The 24,721-nt window shown below is 36.2% G+C and overlaps 1 protein-coding gene and 1 non-coding gene across 4 annotated transcripts in view; one reads left to right on the forward strand and one right to left on the reverse strand.

Moving 5' to 3' along the window:
• Positions 1 to 24,721, reverse strand: part of Dmc1 (DNA meiotic recombinase 1) — a 36,732-nt gene that overhangs the window by 3,641 nt on the left and 8,370 nt on the right. For 2 of the 3 annotated variants that reach the window (XM_047550374.1, XM_047550373.1), the window contains exons 6-13: positions 21,708 to 21,760; positions 20,678 to 20,719; positions 19,015 to 19,087; positions 14,477 to 14,568; positions 13,645 to 13,718; positions 13,403 to 13,517; positions 12,992 to 13,052; positions 2,144 to 2,260 (exon numbers count right to left, since the gene is read on the reverse strand). In XM_047550374.1, coding sequence (XP_047406330.1) covers positions 2,144 to 2,260; positions 12,992 to 13,052; positions 13,403 to 13,517; positions 13,645 to 13,718; positions 14,477 to 14,568; positions 19,015 to 19,087; positions 20,678 to 20,719; positions 21,708 to 21,760 — 627 coding nt within the window. The remainder of the gene's footprint in view (positions 1 to 2,143; positions 2,261 to 12,991; positions 13,053 to 13,402; positions 13,518 to 13,644; positions 13,719 to 14,476; positions 14,569 to 19,014; positions 19,088 to 20,677; positions 20,720 to 21,707; positions 21,761 to 24,721) is intronic. The other variant, XM_047550375.1, reaches the window with a different exon arrangement.
• Positions 2,570 to 2,646, forward strand: Trnaa-ugc (transfer RNA alanine (anticodon UGC)). Its single transcript has one exon. It is a non-coding gene; the product is annotated as a tRNA-Ala (tRNA).

Raw genomic sequence — 24,721 nt, forward strand, 5'->3', positions numbered from 1 at the left:
CATCTTCCCTACTAAAAAAGTTATTTCTCAAGTCAAGGAGAATTCATCGTAAGAAACTGACAGGGGCCAACAAGAAATGAGTACATGATGCATAACTGAGTTTTGAAGTTTTAAGCTCTGATCTGGTTTTGTTGATTTGATTCAAGTTTATGGAAACCTGACATAACTAATCTCTATGATAATTTACTGTAATTATTTTTTATTGAATCTGCAGAGCCCAAGCAGCCTCCTATAAGAATGGCAAAAGCTATTTACCCTGTAAGTTTGGAGGGCTTGAGGAAACATAAATGACTGAAAATGTAGCTCAAGTTTATTCATTTGTAAATTCAACAAATAACTACTGAGTGTCTACTATGTGTCGAGCCCCAGGTTAGGTTCTTGAACATCAGTGAATCAGACTCAGTCCCTGTTGTGAGGGAGATGTACAGAGAATGTTAAGTTATAATTCAGAGTGGAAAATGTTTGAGAAAGTTCTAGGCCCAGCATTCTGTTCAAGAAATAGACCAAAAAATGTCAGTAACATGGTGGAACTGTCTACTGAATTCAACAAAAAACATTTGATATACCCCGCCCCCCACCCCCACCCCCCAGCATGCTAGGGCTCAAACCTAGGGCCTTATGCTTGCTAGGCAAATGCTACCACTGAGCTACACCCACATTTGCAGTGGCTTTAAAAACATTTTTTTTTTGGTGCTGGGGATTTAACTCAAGGGCACTTTACCACTAAGTTATATCCCCAGCCCTTTATATTTTTTATTTTGAGACAGTGTCTCACTCAGTTGCTGAGGACCTTGCTAAGTTGCTGAGGCTGGTCAAACTTGAGATCTTCCTGTCTCAGGCTCCAAAACCACTGGGATTACAGGTGTGCACCATCGTGCCCTGTGTTTATAGTAAATTTTAAGAGATGCTGGAAGCTCCCTAAAACATAGCAGGCATGTCTTTTGGTCTTCTACAGGGACAGATGATGAAAAGCAATGCTCTACCACTAAGTCACATCCCCCACCAATAATTATTTATTTATTTTTGTAATTTATTTATTTTGATTCATTGTATACAAATGGGGTACAACTGTTGTTTCTCTGATTGTACACGAAGTAGAGTCGCACCATTTGTGTAATCATACATGTACATAGGGTAATAATGTTTGTCTCATTCTGTTATTTTTCCTTCCCCCACCCCCTCCCCATCTTTCTTTTTCCTCTATACAATCCATCCTTCCTCCATTCTTGCCTCCCTCCCAGCCCCCGTTATGGATCATCATCCGCTTATCAGAGAGATCATTTGGCCCTTGGTTTTTTTGGGATTGACTCATCTCACTTAGTATGATATTCTCCAACTGCATCCATCTATTGCAAATACCATAATTTTATTCTTCTTTGTGGCTGAGTAATATTCCATTGTGTATATATACCATAGTTTCTTTATCCATTCATCAATTGAAGGGCATCTAGGTTGGTTCCACAATCTAGCTATTGTGAATTGAGCAGCTATGAACATTGATGTGGCTGTGTTACTATAGTATGCTGATTTTAAGTCTTTTGGGTATAGGCCAAGGAGTGGGATAGCTGGGTCAAATGGTGGTTCCATTCCAAGTTTTCTAATGAATCTTCACACTGCTTTCCAGAGTGGCTGCACTAATCTGCAACCCCACCAGCAATGTATGAGTGTACCTTTTTCCCCACATCCTCGCCAACACCTATTGTTGCTTTATAATTCTTAATTAAACAAGTAATGTACTGTGGAAAACAAAGCCTGCACCACAAGGATTAGGGAAAGGCTCTCTGAGAAAATGACATTTACTGAAACCTGCAAGCGAATGATGTTAACATGGCAAAGAGAAAGGAGAACGATATTCTCTATACTCTGTACTTCCCTGGCATTGACCACCCTTTAATTGGAATTAATGTGATTTCATTCTCTGCTTCACTTTGAAAGGTCAGAGACCAAAAATATGTGTCAGCAGAATCCCTGGATCCCGAGGACCTAGAACACAGTAGGGACTTCCCAATCAATTTGATGATTTTTTAGAAGGAAACTCAAATGTGTAGCATTTGCCAGCAGAATAATTATAGCCTCTGAGGAGCAACAATTCTGTTTAAAATTATATGCACAAGAATCTGATGAAGACTAAGAAACTATTTACCTGTCATAAATCTTGGCAATTCTCAGTTCTCCTCTTCCCTTGCGCAAGCTTATTCTTGTCGTTGAAGCATGAGCCAGAATGTGTCCCCCAATGGGTTTTTTGGGGTCTGCCTGAAAGCTGAATTAATAAAACCTCTACTTAGTTTTCATTACATGGACTATATACACCAATATTGGCGATTACAGGTGTCTGTCTGTGGAGTGTGGAGGGGATGGAGTAGGTATATATTCTAAACAAGTAGAGCCTTGTGGGGCAGGGGTGGAGCAACCATCTAACCCAGTGTCACCTAGTCTAGACTTCTGAGATTCTTAAGACAAATAGTTCATGTTTTGTTTGACTTTTTAAGAAGAAAATACTATTGAAAAAGCACAAATAAAACATTATTCACTGTCAGGATAACTTTGAGTTTAAGAAATTTTCTTCTTGGGCTGGGGATATGGCTCAGTTGGTAGAGTGTTTGCCTTGCAAGCACAAGGCCCTGGGTTCGATCCCCAGTACAGCAAAAAAAAAAAAAAAAAAAAAAAAAAAAATTTCTTCTTTACAAAATACAAAGACTGCATTTATTTATTCCTTTATTTATCAGAAAAATTTATTAATGGCCCATTATGTGCCAGGCAGGCACTATTCTTGTCTAATGAACAAGAACTACCCAAGCTTCCTCTGTGATACTGTGTAATTGAAAGCAGATTGAGAACCTCTTTTGTTCATTAACAGTACGATGGAACCCTTCAGTGTTGTACAGTGAGAATGGTGTTTGGAGTACCTTTGTCTTTATTATTCTTGCCCAAAGTTTATTCCTCTAAATAAGCTCTATGATTCAAGGATTCAAAAAATGCTATAAGAAGTTATAAATACTACTGACACTCATCTTGAGAGACATAGTCATAAGGGGACTGTTACATGGCGATAAATGAGTTTCTTAATTACCCTAATGGTTAATCCTTTAAAAAAGCCTAGTTGCAAAAATTCTCAACAAAGTACTAGCAAATTGGATCCAGTAGTGTATCAAAAGGAGTGTACACCATGACAATGCACAATATATCCCTGGAATGCAAGGATGGTTCAACATAAGTAATTAATAATACATCATGTTACTAAAAGGAGGGGGGGACCAACATGATAAGTTCAACTGGTGCAGAAGAAAACCTAGAAATCATAAATAAAGAGAGCTGAGTGTAAACTAGCTGGTTCTACTTGATCAAAATAAACTGCGACTGATACAGGAGAATAGCTTTAGCTCTGGGATAATACAGTTACAAGTCAATTCAAATTGGGCTTGTTCCATGACAGTGTTCAAGTTTCTTGTTATTCTAGCTTGAGGCTTGGTGTAGTGAGAATGTGGCTGATTGGCATGAGGTTAAATATGTAGGTTGTAGGTTGGTGTAATAAGAAGTTCTTGGGTAAAGGAGTCTGCTGTCATAAACTACTGTTTGATTAAATGGTTCAGAGGTTAAGACAAGAAAATCCCTGGCTGGGATGGATGGGATTGGTTAAGATTCATCAGATATAGGAACAAGAACAGACAGTTATTTTTGAGTGAAACACTATAAAGAAAGTGAAGACAGGGGTTGGGGTTGTAGCTCAGTGGTAGAGTGCTTGCCTAGCACGGGAGCACTGGGTTTGATCGTCAGCACTGCGTATGTATATAAATGTGTTGTGTTTATCTACAACTAAAAAAATTTAAAAAGATAAAAGAAAAGAAAGTAAAGCCAGGCAGTGAGGAGTCAGAAGACTGGGCTGATTTTCCAGCAGCTGAAAGTACAGGAAAGCAATCAAGCATCATAGCTAGATGAAAGATGAAAAGCTGAGTTGTCTCTATAATGCTTACAGATCAATGTCACTCTTTTTTTTTTTTTTTTTTTTTGCAGTGCTGGGGATCGAACCCAGGTCCTTGTGCATGCAAGGCAAGCACTCTACCAACTGAGCTATCTCCCCAGCCCTCAATGTCACTCTTTTTAGTGGAGTGGCTCTTAACTTTCCAGGTCACCCCTACCTTGTGGGTGGTTCTTCATGGATTTAAAAGAACCCTGCATTTTATAAAGATGGGCTGTTTGAGGTCCTGATTGTATACTCAGCTGGGCTCTGGACACTGAGCCTGCAAACAGTGACTTACGTTTCTGTAATACACTTTTCATGCCCTGTCTTTGGTATTATTATTCACTCACTTCTCATATTTCTCCTTGCTCCCTCTCTTACTCCCTATCACTAGGTTCCTTAAGAGCAGACCACATTGCATTTAGTGTGTTAGCAACCAGCTACACGGTTGGTGCTCACAAATGTTTTCTGAGCCAAAGATATCAAATCTACAAAAAATTCTAAGAATATTTGACTGCAGAAAAAATTAGTGCTTTCACAGTAGATAGAAACAAGTAAAATTGAAACCAGTGGAAATTTCTGTTGTGAGGCGATAAGAGAAAACAATCAGGGTTAGGTTTAGCTAAATGGGTAAATAGGCAGAGAGAAGTTTCTTTCTTTTGTTTTTTGGCTACTGGGGATTGAACTCAGGAGCACTTTATCATTGAGCTACATCCCCAGCCATTTTTATCTTTCAATTTGAGACAGGGTCTTGCTAAGTTGCTGAAGCTGGTCTCAAAATGGCTACCCTCCTGCCTTAGTGTCCCAAGTTGCTGGAATTACAGAAGTCTTAACAGCTATGTTATTGCTTCTCACAGGCTGTCTCAATACTACTCAGTGATTCTCCTACATGGTTAGCTTCACTTCTCCTTCCACAAACCTTCAGTCATCTCCTTAAGCCCCTTTTCATTCTTATCCCTTCACCTTGGATGACGCTGTCTGCTACTTCATACAGAAAACAAAGGCCCTCAGAGGAAGCTTCCTCAACTTACTCTTCTTTCTATCCACTGTGAGACACAGAAAGTCTGGTGGTCCATTTTCAAAATACAGGTTTTAGCCTTAAATATAAATTACTGAGGATGTAAGAAAATCAGCTGAAGAGGAAATAGAACAAATGTTTACTAACAGTTAGCACCTGATTGTGACAGATTCACAGGCCCTTGACAACAAGAGGGAAGAGGAAGGGGCCTTCCTGACCAACAAAGATAAATGTTATACATGCCAAAATTCACTCCATCCCAGAGGGCCTTCCCACAACAAGAGAACAAAGGGAGGTTGGAATAACTAAAGATATATTAGTTAGGAGACAGTAAAACCTAGGTGAGGTTTGGGAAGATTGGCAGCACTGGGAGGCTGTGAAGCCTTTAAGAGTTGGAGCATAGTCAGAGGATTTGGGTTTCTAGGGGTGTTTTCTTTCTAGTCATGAGGCTAGTGGTCTTGCTCTGCCATGTACTCCCTGCCACTGCCATCTGACACCCTCACCAGAGGCCTAAAAGCAATGGGTCTGCCTGATCATGGACTGGAACCTCTAAAACTGTGAGATAAAATGCACCTTTTCTCTTTACAAGTCGGCTGTCTCAGGTATTTATGATAGTAATGGAAAGTTAACATACAGCCTATGTACTCATCTCTATTTGCTCTCATTTTTCCCTCCTTACCTCTCATATTTCTTTTTTAAATTTTCTTATTTCAGCAAGTCTTCTTATACCTCAGTGCCTCTGCGTACACTGTTCTCTCTGAAATGAAAACCGTGTTCCCTACTGTTTTGCTCATGCAGCTCCTACTCATCCTTTAAGGATCATTCCTGCCTGGACTTCTGTCCCGTGTGGTCTCCTGGCAGAATGTGTATTCCTCTATTAAAGCATACTCTGCTATGATTTTATATTCATGAGTCTCACTCCCCCATTATGCTCTCAATCCCTGTTCATCTTCAGAACTCCAGTGTCTAGAAAAGTATCTATAATATAGAAGGTCCTCCATTAACATTGTGGAATAAAATACAGAGAAGAAAATTTGGCTCTCCCTGGTCTAGGTCTTTCTGGACAGACATGTGACATATCTTCAAAGAAGCTTTCAATCATGGAACTTCTGAAGGATACTCTAAACAGCAAGGTAAATGTAAATAAAAGGAGACTGATCTCCCACCACCATTAAAGTAATTCCCCATCCCCTGGCCATGATAAGTAACTTAAAGAAGAATAGGAAGCTGGAGTTGTAGATGTTCCATGTTTTCTTTCTTTGCAAACTACTGTCAGCTGTTACTAGTGTGATACCCTAGGCACAGAGAGAATAGGTACTACTGCTTGTCATTGATTATTACAGATGAAAGTCTGAACATTAAAAAGGTTATCTCTAAAAGGAGAGGACTATATAGGGAAATAAATGACAGGATTTGCAAAGGGGCTAAGGAAGCCTATAGAAAAGATATTGTAGGGATAAAAAGTTATCAAAAATGATAAACTAAGAGATTAATCAAAACAGACTGTGACACAGCATAACCATCTTAGACTTAAGAGAATTTCAAGTCAATTCAATTTTGTTTGCTCTATCATGGTAGGGTATTTAGGATTCTGTATAGAATTTATGGTTTTTAATGTTTATTGCAAGTCATCAACACTTTGATAATTTAATAAAAGAGTTGGAATCCCCTCCAGCAAAATGCACATATGCTCACACATAAAATTTTCATTTACGTTTAGAAGATTCATGAACTTCCCCTATGGTGTACATGAATATTAATCATGATAACCAAGAGTTACTGAGTCCTCACTATGTGGCAGACATTATTTAAATCATTTATTTCCCTTTGCTTGGATTCCATATTTAGTAAATAATTACAGATTAAAATTTGCATTCTGATAAAAGTCTACCTACATGCTCACTGGTCACATGAACTTTAAATGTAGTTACATTTTTCATTATCAACAGACTGGTCTTCTGGTGTTTTGTTGAGTTTCATGAACTTGATTAATGTGAGTTTGCCCTGGAAAAATGCATTGATTCTCAGTAGACTGACTAAATAAAATCTCTGGCAGCAAGGCTGAAGGTCCCGAAATGTGGTCCGGTACCCACAGTAGAAGATTATGTACCTGCAAAGCCTCTCATGTGACAGGGTGCTAGCCTCCCCTCTGACAGGTACAGCCCTGGTGTATTGTAAGGCATATGAGTTTGGAATTTGACCTGAGTTCAAATTCTGAATTGGCAGCTATGTGACCTCAGAAAAAAAAATTATTTAGCCATTATGTTTCTTCATTTTATATAGAGAATAATAACTCTGATAGGACAGTTGTTAAAATAATTCAGACAAAGCATTAGCCCAGTGACTACATTTAATATTATTGTATGCTTTCCTAATCCTTACCCCAATACTTATTACCTATCTATCTTGGGTTAGTTACTTATCTTTAGGAACCTCAGTTTCTTTCATGGTGAAATGGGAATAAAAAGATCTTACCTTTTAGGGCTCTGGTGAGAATTCAAGATATATTTAATATGATTAACTGGGAGCCTACTATGTGCCAGGAGCTATACCTGGTCACTTATATATATTAGCTTTACCCTCACATCAATCCTGGCACAGAAGAGATCCCTAATAAGTGCTAACTATCATAATTTAACCAAATGATTCTGTTAGTCACTCAATGAAATGTAGACTAAGAAATTTTTCTTCACGTTTCTTTAACCTTCCTGAGTATTCTAGCAGTTAAGTATTGAGGTGAAGTACAAGAAGGTGTGATAGCACTTCACATTCTTTTAGAGGGCTTTAATTTACTTCTATTTCTGACCAAGTTAAAACAGCATCAGAAAACCACCCACATCCCTCCATTACCCTATTCTCTTATTTTCCCTTCTTTTATGTTTTCTTCTCCTTTACTCTCCTCATTTTCTCTGAAGACAGTGAGCACAATGAGGAGGAGGAAGAGATGGGTGGATATTAGAGATAAAGAGGGCCTGAGAGAGAGTACTCATTTCTTTCATTCTGGTTCAACAGGATGCAGCACATTATATCATTGAGGGTAGTTCTGTGTGGACCCAGAACATTCTGGCCTACCGACTTCAAATTAAGATGTTGGGGTCATGAGGTATAGTGTTTTGAGAAGGGATGAGATGGGAAGATACCACGGTAAAACTAAAAGAACATCAACATCAAAGATTCCTGTATGCAAACCCTGGCTTTCCTATTTTTTTAACTGTGACTGGGCAAACAGTAAGTACTCTGAGCCTCCATTCCCACTTTTATAAGTTAGGAATACTCATGATACCTACTCATATTCTGGTTGGAGTGTGGACCCTCAGAGACAGAGGTTAGGGCAAGCCTGAGGATAACAGGCCCTCCAGGTGCTTTTGACTTGTAAGGGGCAAGGGTATAGATGGAATTTTTGAGAAAGAGTACATTAAGGAGAGGAAGGCTGAATGAACTAGCCCAAGAAGGAGGAGGGGAACATGGGGAGAAAAGAGGACTATAAAGAGAGAAGAATTTGTGGGATAAAGAGATGGATTTTAAAAAAGAGTATGTTATGTTTAAGAAGTTTTGTTAAGTAACACTTCCCTCTGCTCCCTAAAATATGCAAAACACACAAACATGGTCCCCACCCCCCCAAAAAAAAAAAAAAAAAACGTACATTTTTTTCCCAACATTCTGAAGATGGAATTCTAGTTTTTTGTCAGGTGTGAGGAATGCAACCACATATCAAGACTGGCTTCACAGAAAAGACAGGGAGGCCCAGGGAGGCTGAGTTACACTGGGATCACATGAGAAATCATGTAAGAATCATGTAAATACCTGACCAAAAATCATTTGCAGGGAGATGAAGTTCAAATAGTTTAAATGCTTTATAAAGGGTCACTATGCTAGTGACCCTGGATTAGTGCTTTTTTCTCTAAACATATCACCTCTTATGCTAAGGATTGAATCAGCAGGTGACATACGTGGGGAATAAACTGTGCATTTATAAGACAGCAAATGTTCTCAGATGACTTTTGTTTTAGGAAAACATACACAACAGAAGTAGGTGGCAACTTTATGGTCCTAGTAGTTGCTCGTGGCATTATTTGCCCTGATGTGCAGCTTCCCAGGCTGAAACTGACTTGTTATCTCCAGGCCTTCATCAGCTGGATCACTGCAGTTCTCAAACCTGCGTCTGCAGCTTCATCGAGGAGTTGCTGCTCGCTCTATCGTATGGCAGCTCCGCGCCTCTATAATTTTGTTCCTTTTTAATACGATGTGCAATCAAGTATAATGCATGGGATATAAGCCTCAATTATTGTCAGTGTACTTAGGGACTCATACCAATTATAGTGATATTTCTCTGACAGGCTCCAGGCGAGCTGCAGCTTGGAGTTCCTCAACACAGAGAAACAAAGATATTTTCTTTATGGGAGGTTTTCTAGTAGCATTTGAAATTCTTTAGTTTAAAACTGTCCTGGCTTTTTTCATTTAGATGTGATAATTTTGTGCTTTATAGGAAGACATGTATTTAATCGGCACTGTTATAATTTAATATACTTTAGAACACGCTAATTATAGTGAACCTTATTTCCTTACAACTCAGCTAGGTGGAGGAGACGTTTCACAGCAGACTTACCCAGCAAAAGTACTAGCCTTTGTTACCTTCTTTGGCTCTTACTTAGCTCTCTTCACTATAAATCTCCTCCTCTCTCCGACTAACTCTTCAATTATTAACTTTCTGTCACTTCTTGATTTCTCCTTTCATCATCTTATGGGAGTTAATTCAAAATGGTTTTACTCTTTTTGAAACTTTCTACAAATATAAAAAAAAGAACCTCATCTGACCTAATTTCTACCAATTTCCTTTGCCTTCCAACTCCAGAGTGACAGTTTTGGCCTCTTCAATGTTCCCTCCCCACACCTGAAGTCAGAACATTGCTCTTTAACTTGTACTGTTTTATTTGAATGCAACCCACTTCCTCCCTCTGAGCAAATGAGTCATTTTCTCTTTTTAAAACAAGCCTTAAAAATCTTCCATTTCTCTTCTGTTTAAAATTATTCTTTTGGTGAAGTACTTCACGAAGTTTGCTTAAGCATGCAAGGGTTACACTACCGACAATGTACAACATACCAAGAGTTTAAAATGTCCAGTTAGATGGACAATACTTCTCCTCCTCTTCCGCCTTCTCCTCCTTCTTTTATTCTTTTTTATGGAGGCAAGGGTTTAAATTTTTGTTTTGTTTTGTAGTACTGGGGATTGTATCCAGGAGCTCACATGTGTTAGGCAAGCAATCTCTACCACTGAGCTACTTCCCATATTTTTAAATTTTCTTTTTGAGGCAGGGTCTTGATAAACTGCACAGTCCTTGAACTTGTGATCCTCCTGCCTCAACCTCCTCCAGTAACTGGGATTACAGGTGCATACCACCAGACCTGACTAAGGGGTTTTGTCTCTTGGGTTCACCAGTGAATTAATTCCCAGAATTGTTGTTTGTTATATAGAAGATTTTCTTTTTTCTTTTTTTTTTTTTTTTTGGTGCTGAGGATTGAAACCAGGGCCTTGGGTATACAAGGCAAGCACTCTACCAACTAAGCTATATCCCCAGTCCTAGATTTTCAACAAATATTTGTTGAATTAAAAAATGATTGATTTTTCTCCTCAGTCTTTTTTTATTTTCTATTGGTGCTGAGGATTGAACCCAGGGCCTCCTTAAGCATGCACTATACCACTGATCTATAACCTCAGTTTCCCTCTTCAACCTTTTTAACTTTCTTAATACTGTTTGTATAGTTAATAATTGTCACATTGAAATCTCTTGTAATTAAGTAGAATACTCATAAAAGGTATTAAAAATGAGAGATGTATTAAACTATAGAAGATGCAATAATACTTTTTAGAAAAAGTCTAAAGAGAGATGTTCATTTCAGTACAATTTATAGAATTTATATTAGCCTCTCAACTTTCTTCTTACATATATATCTGAATCATTTCAACTGCCACTATATGATGGGTTGCCTTGGTTTCAAAGTAATACCACTTTGTATTGCAACCATCAAAGCAATAATTGATTTAGGTACGAATCTTCAATGGTGAACGCTTATAGAAGAAGATATTTACACAGCGTCAAATTATCACCCAACAAATTACTTATTATGAAAAGATATTTTTGTATCTTTTACACTGAAGAAATCTCATGAATTGCATCTTAATCACATGATCAAACATCTTAAAAATGGCACAAACTGCCATCATGTGCCTCCTGACATGTTACACTGAGAAGGTCAGTGTAGTACTTATGGAGTTTTTCCATCCAAAGTGTTTAACATTTCATTTTATTTATGTATTTATATATTTATTTATTATGATGCTAGGAATCAAACCAAAGGCTTCATGCATGCTAGGCAAGCATTCTACCAATAAGCTACATCCCCAGTCCTAGCATTTTAAATAACAACAAAAAAAATCAACTTCAAATTGAGAGATGTTACAAAAATGTCAGTGCCACAAAAATTGAACAAAGGTTGAGAGGTTGTTCTGATTAAAGGAGACTAAAGAGATATGACAGCTACATGCAACACATAATCTTCAATTGATCCTAAACTGAAGGTAAAAAACAAAATAAAACTCCTCTAAAATGGTTCACACACAAACAACCATAAAGAACATTATTATAATATCTGGAGATGACTGTAATATATATAACATATATATTATCATTTTTTTTTATTGGTGATTGAACCCAGGGACACTTGACCACAGTAATACCTACATCTCCAGTACTTTTTTATTTTGAGACAGGGTCTTGCTAAGTTGCTGAGGATGGCCTTGAATTTGCAAACCTCCTGCCTCTGCCTCCAAAGTTGATGGGGGGGCTGGGGAGATAGCTCAGTCGGTAGAGTGCTTGCCTTGTAAGCACAAGGCCCTGGGTTCGATCCCTAGCACCCAAAAAAAAAGTTGATGGGATTACAGACAGGCTTCACCACACCCAGAGAGACAACTGTATATTAGATAACACTACTATGCCAATCTTAAACATCTTGAGTGTGATAATTATATTGTGGTTAAGTTCTTAGAAAAGATAGACTGCAGTTCAAAGAGGTAAAGATTCATAGTGTCTGCAAATAATTCTCAATGATCAGAGGGGAAAAAAAGGAAAGTAATTCCTTTCAATGGCTCACACACAAAAATAATACTACATATGTGTGCTCATGTGTGTGTGTGAATATGTTTGTGTGTATGGACAAAGATATTTTATTGATATACCCATACCAACACATACACATACACAAAGGAGAAAAAAATGAGACAAAATGTAAATTGATGAGCCTAAGTAAGATATATATATCTCCTCTGGTTAAAAAAATTTCTAAAGAAAATGTTGCTTAAAATCTTCTAATATCACAAACTTAGGGTTATTTTGAATGCCTATTCAGATCCATAATGCTCAAAATTTTGGGTAGTGATAACAAACCTTTCTTTGTATTTTCTGCTTTTACTATCCTATTTGATTTCTCCTTGTGCTTCTGTTCCCCGCCATCTTTCACACAGTCATTAGTAGTTCTGTTATGTGCATAAATACTTCAACAAATTCACTCATGTGGACTGAAATTGTTTCTCCAAGCAGGAGACTTCTCTCTAGGGCCTTTAAAAAAGATATCTCACAAATATCCTGTAGAAAGCCTGCTTTTTTGTTTTTAGGCTAACAATTTATCAGTGCAATAAAAGTCATTTGTGTATCTGGAAATATTTATTTCCCTAGAATTTTTTTTTATTGCCTTTCACTTCTCCTTTAGTCTTAGATCAAAGTGGAGCCCACAGTACTGCTGAATAAACTACTGATTTAGTTCACAAAGAACTAGAGAAAAACAGATTCTGGATAACACTTAATATTTACAATTATGAATTCCTATGTACTCTGCAATAAAGTGACTTGTGATATATTTGTGCTCACATCATGGGTAATTATTTTGAAATTATTTTATTCTACACTCTAAATCTTTTGATATTAACCTATGAAATACAAAAGAAGAATATTGGGGCTTACGTCATAGTTGCTCCTGGATCAGCAGTCATTTGATTGGTCACAAAAACAGCCACATTATATTCTGCATCAAGAAATAAAATTAAGAAACTTAGAAAAGGGCAATACAAAGATAAAAAGTTCATCATTTAGGTTTCAGAACTTAGAAATATTACACATTATTTTACAAACAAGATCATATTCCTACTTTTCATTCATAACAGAAATTAGTTTATTTAAAGTTATTATTGAGGTCAGAATCAATATTTTTATTTTAAGAATTGTATTTCTTTTTAAAAATGTTTTCCTTTTCTTATTTATTAAAAAGTTATATTTCCATGAAGGTAAAAAATATTACCTCCTGACATTATTCTGAGCTTCTCAGCAAAACATATTTACCAATTTGAATAGTGCCATTTTATTTTAAAGATCTACCTTCTGATATTTTTTGGAGTCGTGACAACATCTGGGCCAATTTTTGCTGTCGTTCAGCCAATTCCCCACGACCACTGAAATCCACTCGAAAAAGTGCCATTATTGAATCAATGATCTGCACAGGATTAATGTAAAATAAATATGCATTCAAAAATGGAGGGAATAAGTCCACTTAAATATAGGAATTAATAGAAAAATATGCTAAAGAGCTCTATGAGTGAGCAATGTTTAAAAGCTTGTACCAAGAGCTTGAAGATGCCAGCTTCTTCATGGAACTTTGCTGCTACATAATCAAGTAGCTCCATCTGATGTTCACCTAATGGAAAATACAGTGAGAAAACATTAGAAAAGCTAGGAGCAGCAGAGGCTAAAGACCATTCATGTCCCTGAGAACCAGGCAACAAAGAGTCCTTGAAGGAGTCTATTAATTATTTATGACTTTATTAAACATGATTGCATACTTTGCCTCAGCATGCATGGCAAATGCTACCTCATCCAAAAAGAATGTTGCTCTGGGGGCTGGGGGTAGAGCTCATATCTCACATATTTGCATGAGGCCCTGGATTCAATACCCAACAACACATACACATACACACACACACACACACACTACTCTGTATTTCAAAGACAAAGAATAAGAAATTATTTGAAAGCATTTTAGTACCTGAGGACTTAGCAGATGATAAAAATTGTGGGCAAACTATTTGACGAAAAGTAAATAAAATGAGGAAAAACAGTTCAAATGTTGTGTCACTCAAATTGTAAATCAATGCTGCCTAACTTTTTTAAAAAATTAATAAACAATAACATTTTTAAAAGTATTAAACTATAAAATTTATCCCTAGAAACTCTATTTTAGTGGATAATTTTAAATCACATTTTTGTCTAGTAATATTGACTGTAATAATTATCTATTGTTACATTACAGTTCACCACAGATTTAGCAGATTAAAACAAAACACATTTATTATCTCACAATTTCTATGGGTCAGGAATCTGGGCATGACTCAACCAGGGCCTCTGAGTACTGCCAACATATAATAACCCAAGCATTCAATCACATGGGGCTCTTACTGGTATATGCACGTGCATAGAGCACATTGTCCAGTACTGCATCATGGTCTACATTGAAACGATCAGCAATGTCCCGAAGGCGATCTGGACGGCTGGAGTTTGCCAAGATTAAGGATCCAATAAATCAATTCCAAAAAAAGTTTAGACAACAACTACAAAATATAATGTCTTTTTTCTTTTCTTTTTCTTTTTTGCAGTGCTGGGGATTTGAACCCAGGGCCTTGTGCTTATGAGGAAAGTACTCTACCAACTGAGCTATACCCCCAGCCCTAAACTATAATGTCTTAAGTCAGTAAAGTAACAGAGGCAAAACAGTGTACATGCAAAGGTATTCTGGAGGATGCTAGTAACCATTTAAATTCTGTACCAGATTTTATTTTTCATAAATGCTTGAATTTGCCTTACACAGTAATAACCATCACAGAAATGGTGAGGAGGTGATGAATTAAATATTGCAATAAGCTTGGAGCTAGTTATGGCCTGTATTACATTTTACAAATCAGGACAAACATTGGGCAAGTGACTTGGGATTATGCAGCAAAACAGGTAAAAGAGAAAATCTAGAAACTAAGGTTCATGAGTCTCTTTGGGTCTCAGTTCTGTAAAAATAGACCTATTCCAGAAGGGTATTATTAAAGACACAAATTATAATTTGTGTCTTTAAAATGAATTGATTCATTCTATTTTTATTCCTCATCTGTTCAAAATGAAATAGTTCAATATGTCATGAATGCAGTGTTGCCTACAAGTAAAAAATTTGACTATATGAAATAAAGGGTCAAGAAAGTAATTTCAATTACTCAATTATTCAAGGGAATAATCGATGCAGGGTTTGGATTTATATGTAGTTTAAAATCCACCTTTTTCTAAAGGAGTTGTTAGGTTTCTGAAATTACTAAATTCATAGACATGCAAATTAAGTATACCTGCAACAGTGCTCTGGAAGATGCTAATCACCATTAGTATCTATAAACTATAAAGAAGTAATAAACATTTTATTCCTAGGTGTTTGATGATCCTAACAATATGTCTGAAGTGAAATGAAGTAAAATTAAATGCATGCCTATGGTCTCACTTCACCTTTGCTTACCTTGTTAATTTAACATTGACTATGCATACTATAAAGTGAGGGTCATTTATAATTCCTGTTTTTTCCTTGCAGTGTTGTGGATTGAACCTATAGCCTCACGTAGGTAGACAACACTACCACTGAGCTACATCCCAGCCCTTAAAATCTTGCAACTAACTTAATACATGATGAATTGAGTTGTCTTTAGGATTTCCCGACTACTGTATTCTTTTTTTTGGTGGGGAGGGGGAGTTTACCTGGGACTGAACTCAGGTACACTCAACCACTGAGCCACATCCCCAACCCTATTTTGTGTTTTATTTAGAGACAGGGTATCACTGAGTTGCTTAGTGCCTCGCATTTACTGAGGCTGGCTTTGAACTCGAGATCCTCCTGCCTCAGCCTCCCAAACCACTGGGATTACAGGCATGTGGACCGTGCCCAGCTCTGACTACTGTGTGCTAATGTACTATGCATGTTCTTCTCTTTAGAACTTCAAAGACAGCCAGTAAAATCTTTCATTGCTATTGAGTATACTCAGTAGATGTTTCTGATGAACAAGTCAAAACAAAAATTGAAAAAGGCAATAAAAACATCTACAAAACTTAGATACTATGTAAATATGAGTATAAAAGTTGGACTTTGGACTGGAGTTGTACCTCAGTGGTAGAGCACTTCCCTGGCACGTGTAAGGCCCTGGATTCGATCCTCAGCACCACATATAAATAAATAAATAAAAGATCCATTGATAACTAAAAAATATTTTTTTAAAAAAAGTTTGGTTTACATTGAAAAGGGGTTTCAAAACAATCTACAAATATTTACTAATTGATTTTCATTTTGAATGATTACCACATTAACGAATTACCAATGCAAAGCCCTTGAAGGATATAAGAAGTCATAAGACAATTTATGCCCTAAGTAAGCTTAAAACATAATGGAGACAAAATATAAACATATTGGAGACAACAGTACACATGTGAGAGACGCTGAAAGAATGAGAACATTCCACTCTGGCCCTTGCCACAGTGCCCTCCCATCCTTGTATATGATTTATTTCTTGACTTCTACTATTTTTCTTGACAAAATTCAAACTGTCCACTCAGTGGCTAATCTGCAAGAACAATTCCTTCCTCTGAGGATTATCCTTAATCAACTATTTCTGAAACTAGCCGAGCTCCAGTCTTGCTAAAGCCTATACAACATTCCACCATCCTTCCCCAAGTTACAAGGCTGCTTCAGAGTCTACTTGTGTCTAGCATTCCCCAATAAAGTCTTCTTCAAACTGTTCTTTGGTTGTTTTCTTCTACATGAGTATTTAATTTGAAAATTCTACAATAAATCAAGGACAAGGAGGGTGGTGCGCTCTGTAATTCCAGCAGCTTGGGAGACTGAAGCAGGAGAATCACAAGGTCAAGCCAGCCTCCAGCAATTTATTGAGGATCTAGGTAACTTAGCAAGACCCTGTATCAAAATAAAAAATAAAAAGGACTGGGGATGTCGCCCCTGGTTAAGCACCCCTGGTTTCAATCCCTGGAACCAAAACTACAACAACAAAAGACAAAGTTTTCTAAAGTAGGTAATTAAAGAAAATTTTAAAAAAGCAGGTTTTGAAATGAGAGCCTTAAAAAGAGGCTTTGAAATGATTTGCATGATTCAGAAAGACTAAAATGAAAACAGAGGGACAAATACCTAATGGGATAGAAATATGATGTGCGAATTTCTCTATGACCAGTCAAACATCTTCCAAGAATGAGAGCAAAATAAAGGTATCTTCAAAGATACCAGGGCTCAAAGTTACTACCTGGATTACTTTTTCTGAAAGTACTTAAGTAGGTACTCCAGCAAAACAAAAATACATGAAAGAAAAGGAAAAAGATTTGAGGATGTTCATTAAGAAACCTTAATGAACAAAGGAATGAAAATCTTACAGTTTATATAATTGCTGAAATACAATGTTTTTAAATTTTAATAGCAAAGCATTTTTAGAAGCAATGGAATTAGACTAGAACATACTCATCTCTCTGCTTCTAATAGTGACAATAGTGAGAATTGAGACTGGAGAAGCAGGCTGGGCTTTCACTGTGAATGGCTTCCAAACTTGTGCAGGTCTTCCTTATGACTGCAAAGAATTTTCTCCAAACCTGATACCTGCTCCAACTATATTGTCTTCCATCCACTGGCCAATTACATACTGCCTCACTTCCTTAGTATTTATTTGTAAGAAGCTTCCATCACCTCACCCTACTGCAACCCAACCCCTGAACTGATTACCAATTTCAGTGATATTTCTCAGTTTACAGTCTATACTTCCCAAAGTTCTCTCTCCCCCTCGGTATAATATTATTGATTACTCTTTTCTTCTTGAAACTTTCCCTTGCTTGGCTTCAACAACCAGATTTCCTCTTACTCCTCTGCCTCTGTAAGTTCCTCATTTGAGTCCTCTTCCTCCATATAGGCACACCTCAAAGTTGTGTCCTTAGTTCTCCTCTCTTCCCTCTTCCAAGTTCTCCTCCACCTTTGGTTAATTCATCCATATTTCTGGTCCTACCCCTTCTTCAAGTTGAGTTCAGTATTTCCTACTGCCATTTGTACATCCTCCTGTACCTCACATTCAGCACATTAAAATGAAACATCACTTTTCTCTGAAACATAATCTTCCCAATTCTATTGTTAGCCTCATTATTCTCCCAATATCTAAATGAAATCCTGAGAGTTTTCTCAAACTGCTCCTTTGTCTACAAATGCAATCATTAAGTCCTATCAATTTTCCTGTTTCTTGTCCTTTTCTTTATTATTATTTTGTTCCTCTTCCACTTAGATAGATTTCTCATTACTTGCCTAGATTTTTGCAAAAGTATTCAGTTGACGCCCACAAGTGGTTTCAAAGCCTTCATGAGAGACCTTTCTAGCCTAGCCTTGTATTCTGGACTACTTCACACTTCCAATAAACTGCAATTCTTTCTCTCTCTCTCTTTTTTTTTGGGGGGGGGGGCGGCTACCGAGGATTGAACTCAGGGGCACTCAACACTGACCCACATCCCCAGTCCTATTATGTATTTTATTTAGAGACAGGGTATTACTGAGTTGCTTGGCCTAAACAGCTTCTGCCCTTCTTCCTTCTGTGTTCTTTCTCTCCATATTTCCCCTTTGAGGCCATAGTTTCAATGAGTTAATAAGCCTTCTATGAGTAAATACTTTGGAGAAGAGGATTAAAATGAATAAGATAGAATTTCCTCTCAATTACTTTTTTTGGGGGTCAGTTTTACACCAAACCCATTTGTAGAATGAAAATCTAAATAAAAAGTGATTTGAGAACTTGACCAGTAATTGTTTTTCTCCTTGTCTTTTCTCGTTATTGATGATATATGGAATGATTACAAAAATTATGTATTTCAAACAAACTCTCTTTGTTAGTCACATTAGTACATCACATTGCAATAGCAACTCATTTAAATAAAAGGGTTACAAAGTATTTTCTGTATCAATGAAGATAATCTTTCCTCCTGAGTAGCCACCTGCTCCTGGAAGTTGAGCTGTCACTAGGGAGCAATTAAAAAATTAGTATTAATAGGAGTGAATAAACTTTGCACTATGAATATATAAATAAACATTGAATTTATGCTGGTTGCAATTCTTTAGTAAATTTAGCAAAGAAAAAAAGATCCTTTAGTTTCTGAACAGTACACTGTATTTTCATTATTAATCAATGGTGAAATAATAAGTATTCTGCTGGGATAACAGTAATTCAATAAAGAATTTCAACATTTCTCACTAGGGGAAATACTCGTGCAATTTAGTTGTTCCAAAGAAAAGGAAGTAGAATTTAAATATTGCTTTTTTTTTTTTTTAGGGGGTTGGGCAGTACTGGGGAGTAAACCCTAGGGCTCATTCACACATGCTAGGTGAGTACAATACTATTGAGATAGGTCCCCAGTCATTTTTAAATTTAATTTTGGGACAGAATCTGGCTAAGTTGCTCAGACTGGTCTTGAACTTGCAATTTTCCTGTCTTAATCTCTAGTAGCTGGGATTACAGGAATGCACCATTACATCTGGCCACTAATTTTCTTTTTATAAGAAATAATGATAAATGGGGCTGGGGTTGTAGCTCAGTGGTAGAGCACTTGCCTAGCATGTGTGAGGTACTGGGTTTGATTCTCAGCATCACATAAAAATAAAATAAATGTCCACTGAAAACTAAAAAAAAAAAATTTAAAAAAAGATGACAAATATAATTTATGTAAAATAACTCATTTAAGTTACTTTTTAATTAATGTATGTCAAAAATTTAAAATTAATTTGTTTTTTATACTGCAATAATTAACACCAGGGTGTTACTTTATACCAAGTATGTGCATCATTTCATTTACTTTTTAAAGCAATCCTAAGATTTGGCATTATCGTTATTTCTATTTTACTAATGAAGAAAATTAGAGAGGTAAAGCAATTTGCCCAAGGTCACACATCTATTAACAGTAAAGTCAAGACTGGAGTCAGACATTTTGATTCCAGTTTGTTCTGTGTAAGTCAAAGAAATGCAAAGTAGTGTCTTTGTGAAAAAGGAGATATTTTGCTTATTTTTTTTTAGGAAAATTATTTTTAAGTCTCTCTTAGGGTCAACTTTACTTCATGGAAAGTAAAGGATTCTAGGTGTCAATAGATTTTTGTGTCATTCTTTTTTAAAAAAATATCTTTATTTTATGTATTTATTTTATGTGGTGCTGAGGATGGAACACAGTGCCTCACATGTGCTACCACTGAGCTATAACCCCAACCTGATTTTGTGTCATTCTTATAAAATGATATAGAAAAGATGGAATGGGGAAAATTGAGACAGTGGATGCCTCTCCTCTCAAACACACTTATCCACCAATTTACCTTCTCTTTATTTCCATTCAGGTGTTCATGGTGCAACACATACAACAGCATCTCAAGTATTAAACATTCAAAAACCCGCTCTGGTATCTGTGTAACCATGGGTAGTCAACTTAATCTCTCTGAGCTTCAATTTCCTTACAAATTTGTTCAGATTATGAGATTATATAAAGCGGCTGGCACATAGTAAAGGCTGAATAACTGAAAGTTATAATTATTACTGTAATTACGTTGTTGTTATCATGTGTCCTTACCACAGAGGGTATGAGAGAGTTGAGTTTTTCCAGTACGAAATTCTGTGAAATATAGAAATGGTAATAAAAACATGCATAGTTAGTTTTTATATATTTTCATTAAAAAATTACACATGGCCTCAAAATATTATTGTTCTTTTTCTCAACTGTCATCTCACTCCAAAAGTACCTCTTGTATCAAAATGGATTCTGCACGTATGAATACCAATAGTTAAAAAATAGTATTTTTCCCACAGAACTGTCTTTTAAATAAAAATTAATTTAAAGGCAGTTTTCCATGGGAATACTTACATAATGAAAGTTTAGGACCCCCACCAAAGGAAAACCCAGGGCTCTCCCACTGAACTGAGATCCTCAAGGGGGAACTGAAGAGATCTCAAATTGGTGGCAACCCCTAACCAGCAGAAGCTAGGTCTCGCTATAGGAAAATTTCCCTACCTACCAATTTAGGTTCATGGAACTCTCATAAATTAAAATTAAAAAATAAGCTCACAAGTATCAGTAAATACAGAAAAAGGTAAGCCACTAGACCTGGGTCAACAAAAAAAATGAAAACCAGATTTAGTTCCCCAAATCAACAGAAACAACAAAACAAATTTAGTTCCTCAAGGAAAGCAAATACTGAATTATCAAATGTGGGTATATAATGTAGTTATACATGAATTGTAATTAAAAATGAGAGTACATAATCAGGGAAGAGAGAAACGAATCTCTATGTTCATGGAATATACATTGTTTAGATGTAAGATCAACCTCATTAGTCAATTACTTTTTGATGGAATAAGAGAAAAAACATTATTCCCTTCTGTAGTAATCACAGATAAAAGGATGAAAAATGTCAATAAGTTCCATCTATTAATGGATGGATTTGCAGCCCAAAATGATCTTGTAACATAATTGAGATTTCATCATAAGCTTCAAAATAGGAACTTATTTGTCTGCTAACTGTTGTTTAATTATATGTGTATGTACATAGATATGCATAAATGTATATATATTTCATATAACAAAATATTAAGGTTCCACCTACCTCCAAAAGCTTCTGTGATTGCCATGCTTTCAATTCCACCTCCTAGCAACTTACTGGAAATAGAAAGAAAGCATTAGTAACAGGCATAGAAATAGAGATTAAAAGAAAGGAGAAAGAATTTGTATATTAGTAACCTGCCATCTATCCATCCATCCCCACCATCTACCTGTTTTTACAAACATGAACAGGAATTCTAGTCTGAACAAATGGCACCCTACTTGTTTAGATCATAGGTTCTATACTGCTTATGGGCAGGTGGATCAACAAAGCAACTTATAAGCCTGCTATTCTTACTTCTGGATATCAAAAGTAAATGGATAAGTAAGGATTTATTTGTTTGTTTGTTTGTTTGTTTATTGGCATATGGGATTGAACACAGGGGCTCTTAGCCACTGAGCCACAACCCCAGCCCCTTTTATTACTTTTTTAATTTTTTAGACAAGGTCTCCCTAAGTTGCTCACACTGCTTTCAAATTGTGATCCTTCTGCCTCAGCGTCCCAGGTGGCTGGGATTACAGGCACTCCACTATTCTTTTGAAATGAATTGCAATTAAAATATATGGTCTTTATTTGTTGTTGTTTTACAGTACTAGGGTTTGAACCCATGGCCTTGTGCATGCTAGAGAAATGTTTTGCAAGTACATTCCAAACCAATGATATTGGTTATTAATTGGATTTTTCAAATTGTGCAGGGCCGATGTTTTTAAAAGTCAACTGAATATTCAGTTTTCAATACAATGAGAAACATAAAAAGCAGATTATTAGGAGAATTCAGAGATCGTCATCATGATTGGCTTATCTCATATAAATCAAATTTTAGGGACAACATGTCAAATAGAAAATGCTTAAAAATGTTATAGGTAATGTTAATAGTCAGAAGAATAACTGCCAGGTTTTGACAGCATATGTTTAATTGGTAACCCAATATTTTAGTGCATTTAATGTTCTTGATATGAAAAGAACTAAATCTAAGTTACGATCTCATTCATTCATTAAATATAATAAACATTGTGTTAACTGTGCTAACACCTGGTAGGAACACTTTAAAATAAAAAAAACTTTTGTAGTTTCTATTAGTAAGTCTTTGGGGATGTGATCACTGATCAAAGCCTTAGGAGACAGGGATACTCCAATAGATTTACATTTTCTAGTTTAAGAAAGCAATTTAAATGTAAATTGAAGCAATGTTGGAAGTTACATACAAACTTAGTGAGGTCCACGGACTTCAATGAAGAACACAAAAATCTAGATACTGACCTGTGTAACTTAACTCTAAAGGACATGTAAGTTGAGAGATCACCCCATTTGGAGACCTTGCCCTTGGAGATGTAACAGGTCAGGCAACTACTAAAGAGAGCTTTACTTATGTCTCCTCATCTTGTGAAAAATCACCCTGAAAGGCTACAGTTCTGAAAAATACCAGACACAATTTCTGGTTGATATGCAATATCAACAAGTTGAAAAGGTAATCCTAAAATTTGCCTGGGAGGGTACCCAGATTATTTGGGATAATATAATTATTTCATTTGTGAAACTCAGGAAAATATAGAATTAAATGTAGAAATAATGTTTTTATATCTAGGAAGATTTAAAAATAGAGATAAAAATTAAAACCCACAACTTACCATTTTCATAGTAATTTTTAAAAACAATTTTTTTGGTAGATGGACACAATACTTTTTATTTTATTTTTTTGTGGTGCTGAGGATCAAACCCAGTGCCTCACATGTGTGAGGTGAGCACTCTACCACCAAGCCACAATCCCAGCCCCATTTTCATAGTAATTTTCATGATGATTTTATATTTGTTCCTTGAGAATTTTTTAAAATATAAGAAAATTTGGTCTTTTTATAATAACAGAATAGTATCTGGATAATTAAAAGACATAGAACTATGATTTTTTAAGTTGATAACTAAGTTTATAAACAGTATCTGAACATTTATGAGTTACCAAAGTCTCACTATACTCATAAGTTTATTAGTTTTCAAAAGATATTTAGGTAATTGAGAAGATTTTGCTTATTAATAATTAGACAAAGTTCATAAAGGAAATTATGAGAGCTGCCAGTACCAGTCACTATGTCGAACTGCAAAACAACCTGACAAGTCCACAGAATAGAAGTCCTCACACATACAAGATTCAAACAAGACCTATTAAAAAACATTCCTGCACATAATAGGTCCAGTAATAGGACTTATTGGGAGAACTTCAAGACTGCAGTGTTCCAGATGGAATGCTTGTACAAGGACACATGCCTAGCAGTGGCTGTCTCAACCAATAAGCTAACACCAACTCCAGTAACAGTCCCCTGTAACTTTTGGTCTTTGTAATCTTTGGTTTCTTTTCCTCTCCCCCACCCTCCTGGATGTGCCTGTGCCTGCCATAGCTTGTGTACTCCAAATTGCAATTCTCTGCTAATCCCAAGTGAATTCACTTATTTTGGAGCACCTGTCTCTCTGGAGTTTATTTTTAGGTTGATGAAATACAATATACTAAATGTATAACTTCAATTACTTAAGGAAATTTAGTTAACCATATCATAAAATCCCTCTTTAAATTTACTAGATTTATAAAAGAACTAAAAAGTGTAAGAAAAATTTTAATGAATCAAATATTAATTAAAAAAAAAAAAACTTAGCTCCTGAGTGATATTTTTTGTGCCCAAAAGCAAACATCAATGACACCAGAAGACTCACAGTGATAGTACTAATTTATAAAGCGCAAAAGTTGGTAAGTCACTAGGTAGAGCGACTGGAGAATATCAAGTTGTCACCAGAATCAAATGTTTTGTTGATCAACCTGATTTTGATCAATTTGCCTTGAGGCAGGATTTCCTAAAGACTCTTCCACTGGGGTTGGAGAGGAGGTTCTATGGGGTAATGCTAGGTTAAAAAGGTGTACTGAAGGATTGCATAGATCCTTTACTAGGCCAGAGGGCATGGTGAATCTCCAAGAAGAATATATGGTAGACTGTACTTCCTAAGTTTATTTTATTCATTATGTGTTCATTCAG

This window comes from Sciurus carolinensis, chromosome 4, assembly GCF_902686445.1.
Source record: "Sciurus carolinensis chromosome 4, mSciCar1.2, whole genome shotgun sequence".
Taxonomy (NCBI): Eukaryota; Metazoa; Chordata; class Mammalia; order Rodentia; family Sciuridae; genus Sciurus; species Sciurus carolinensis.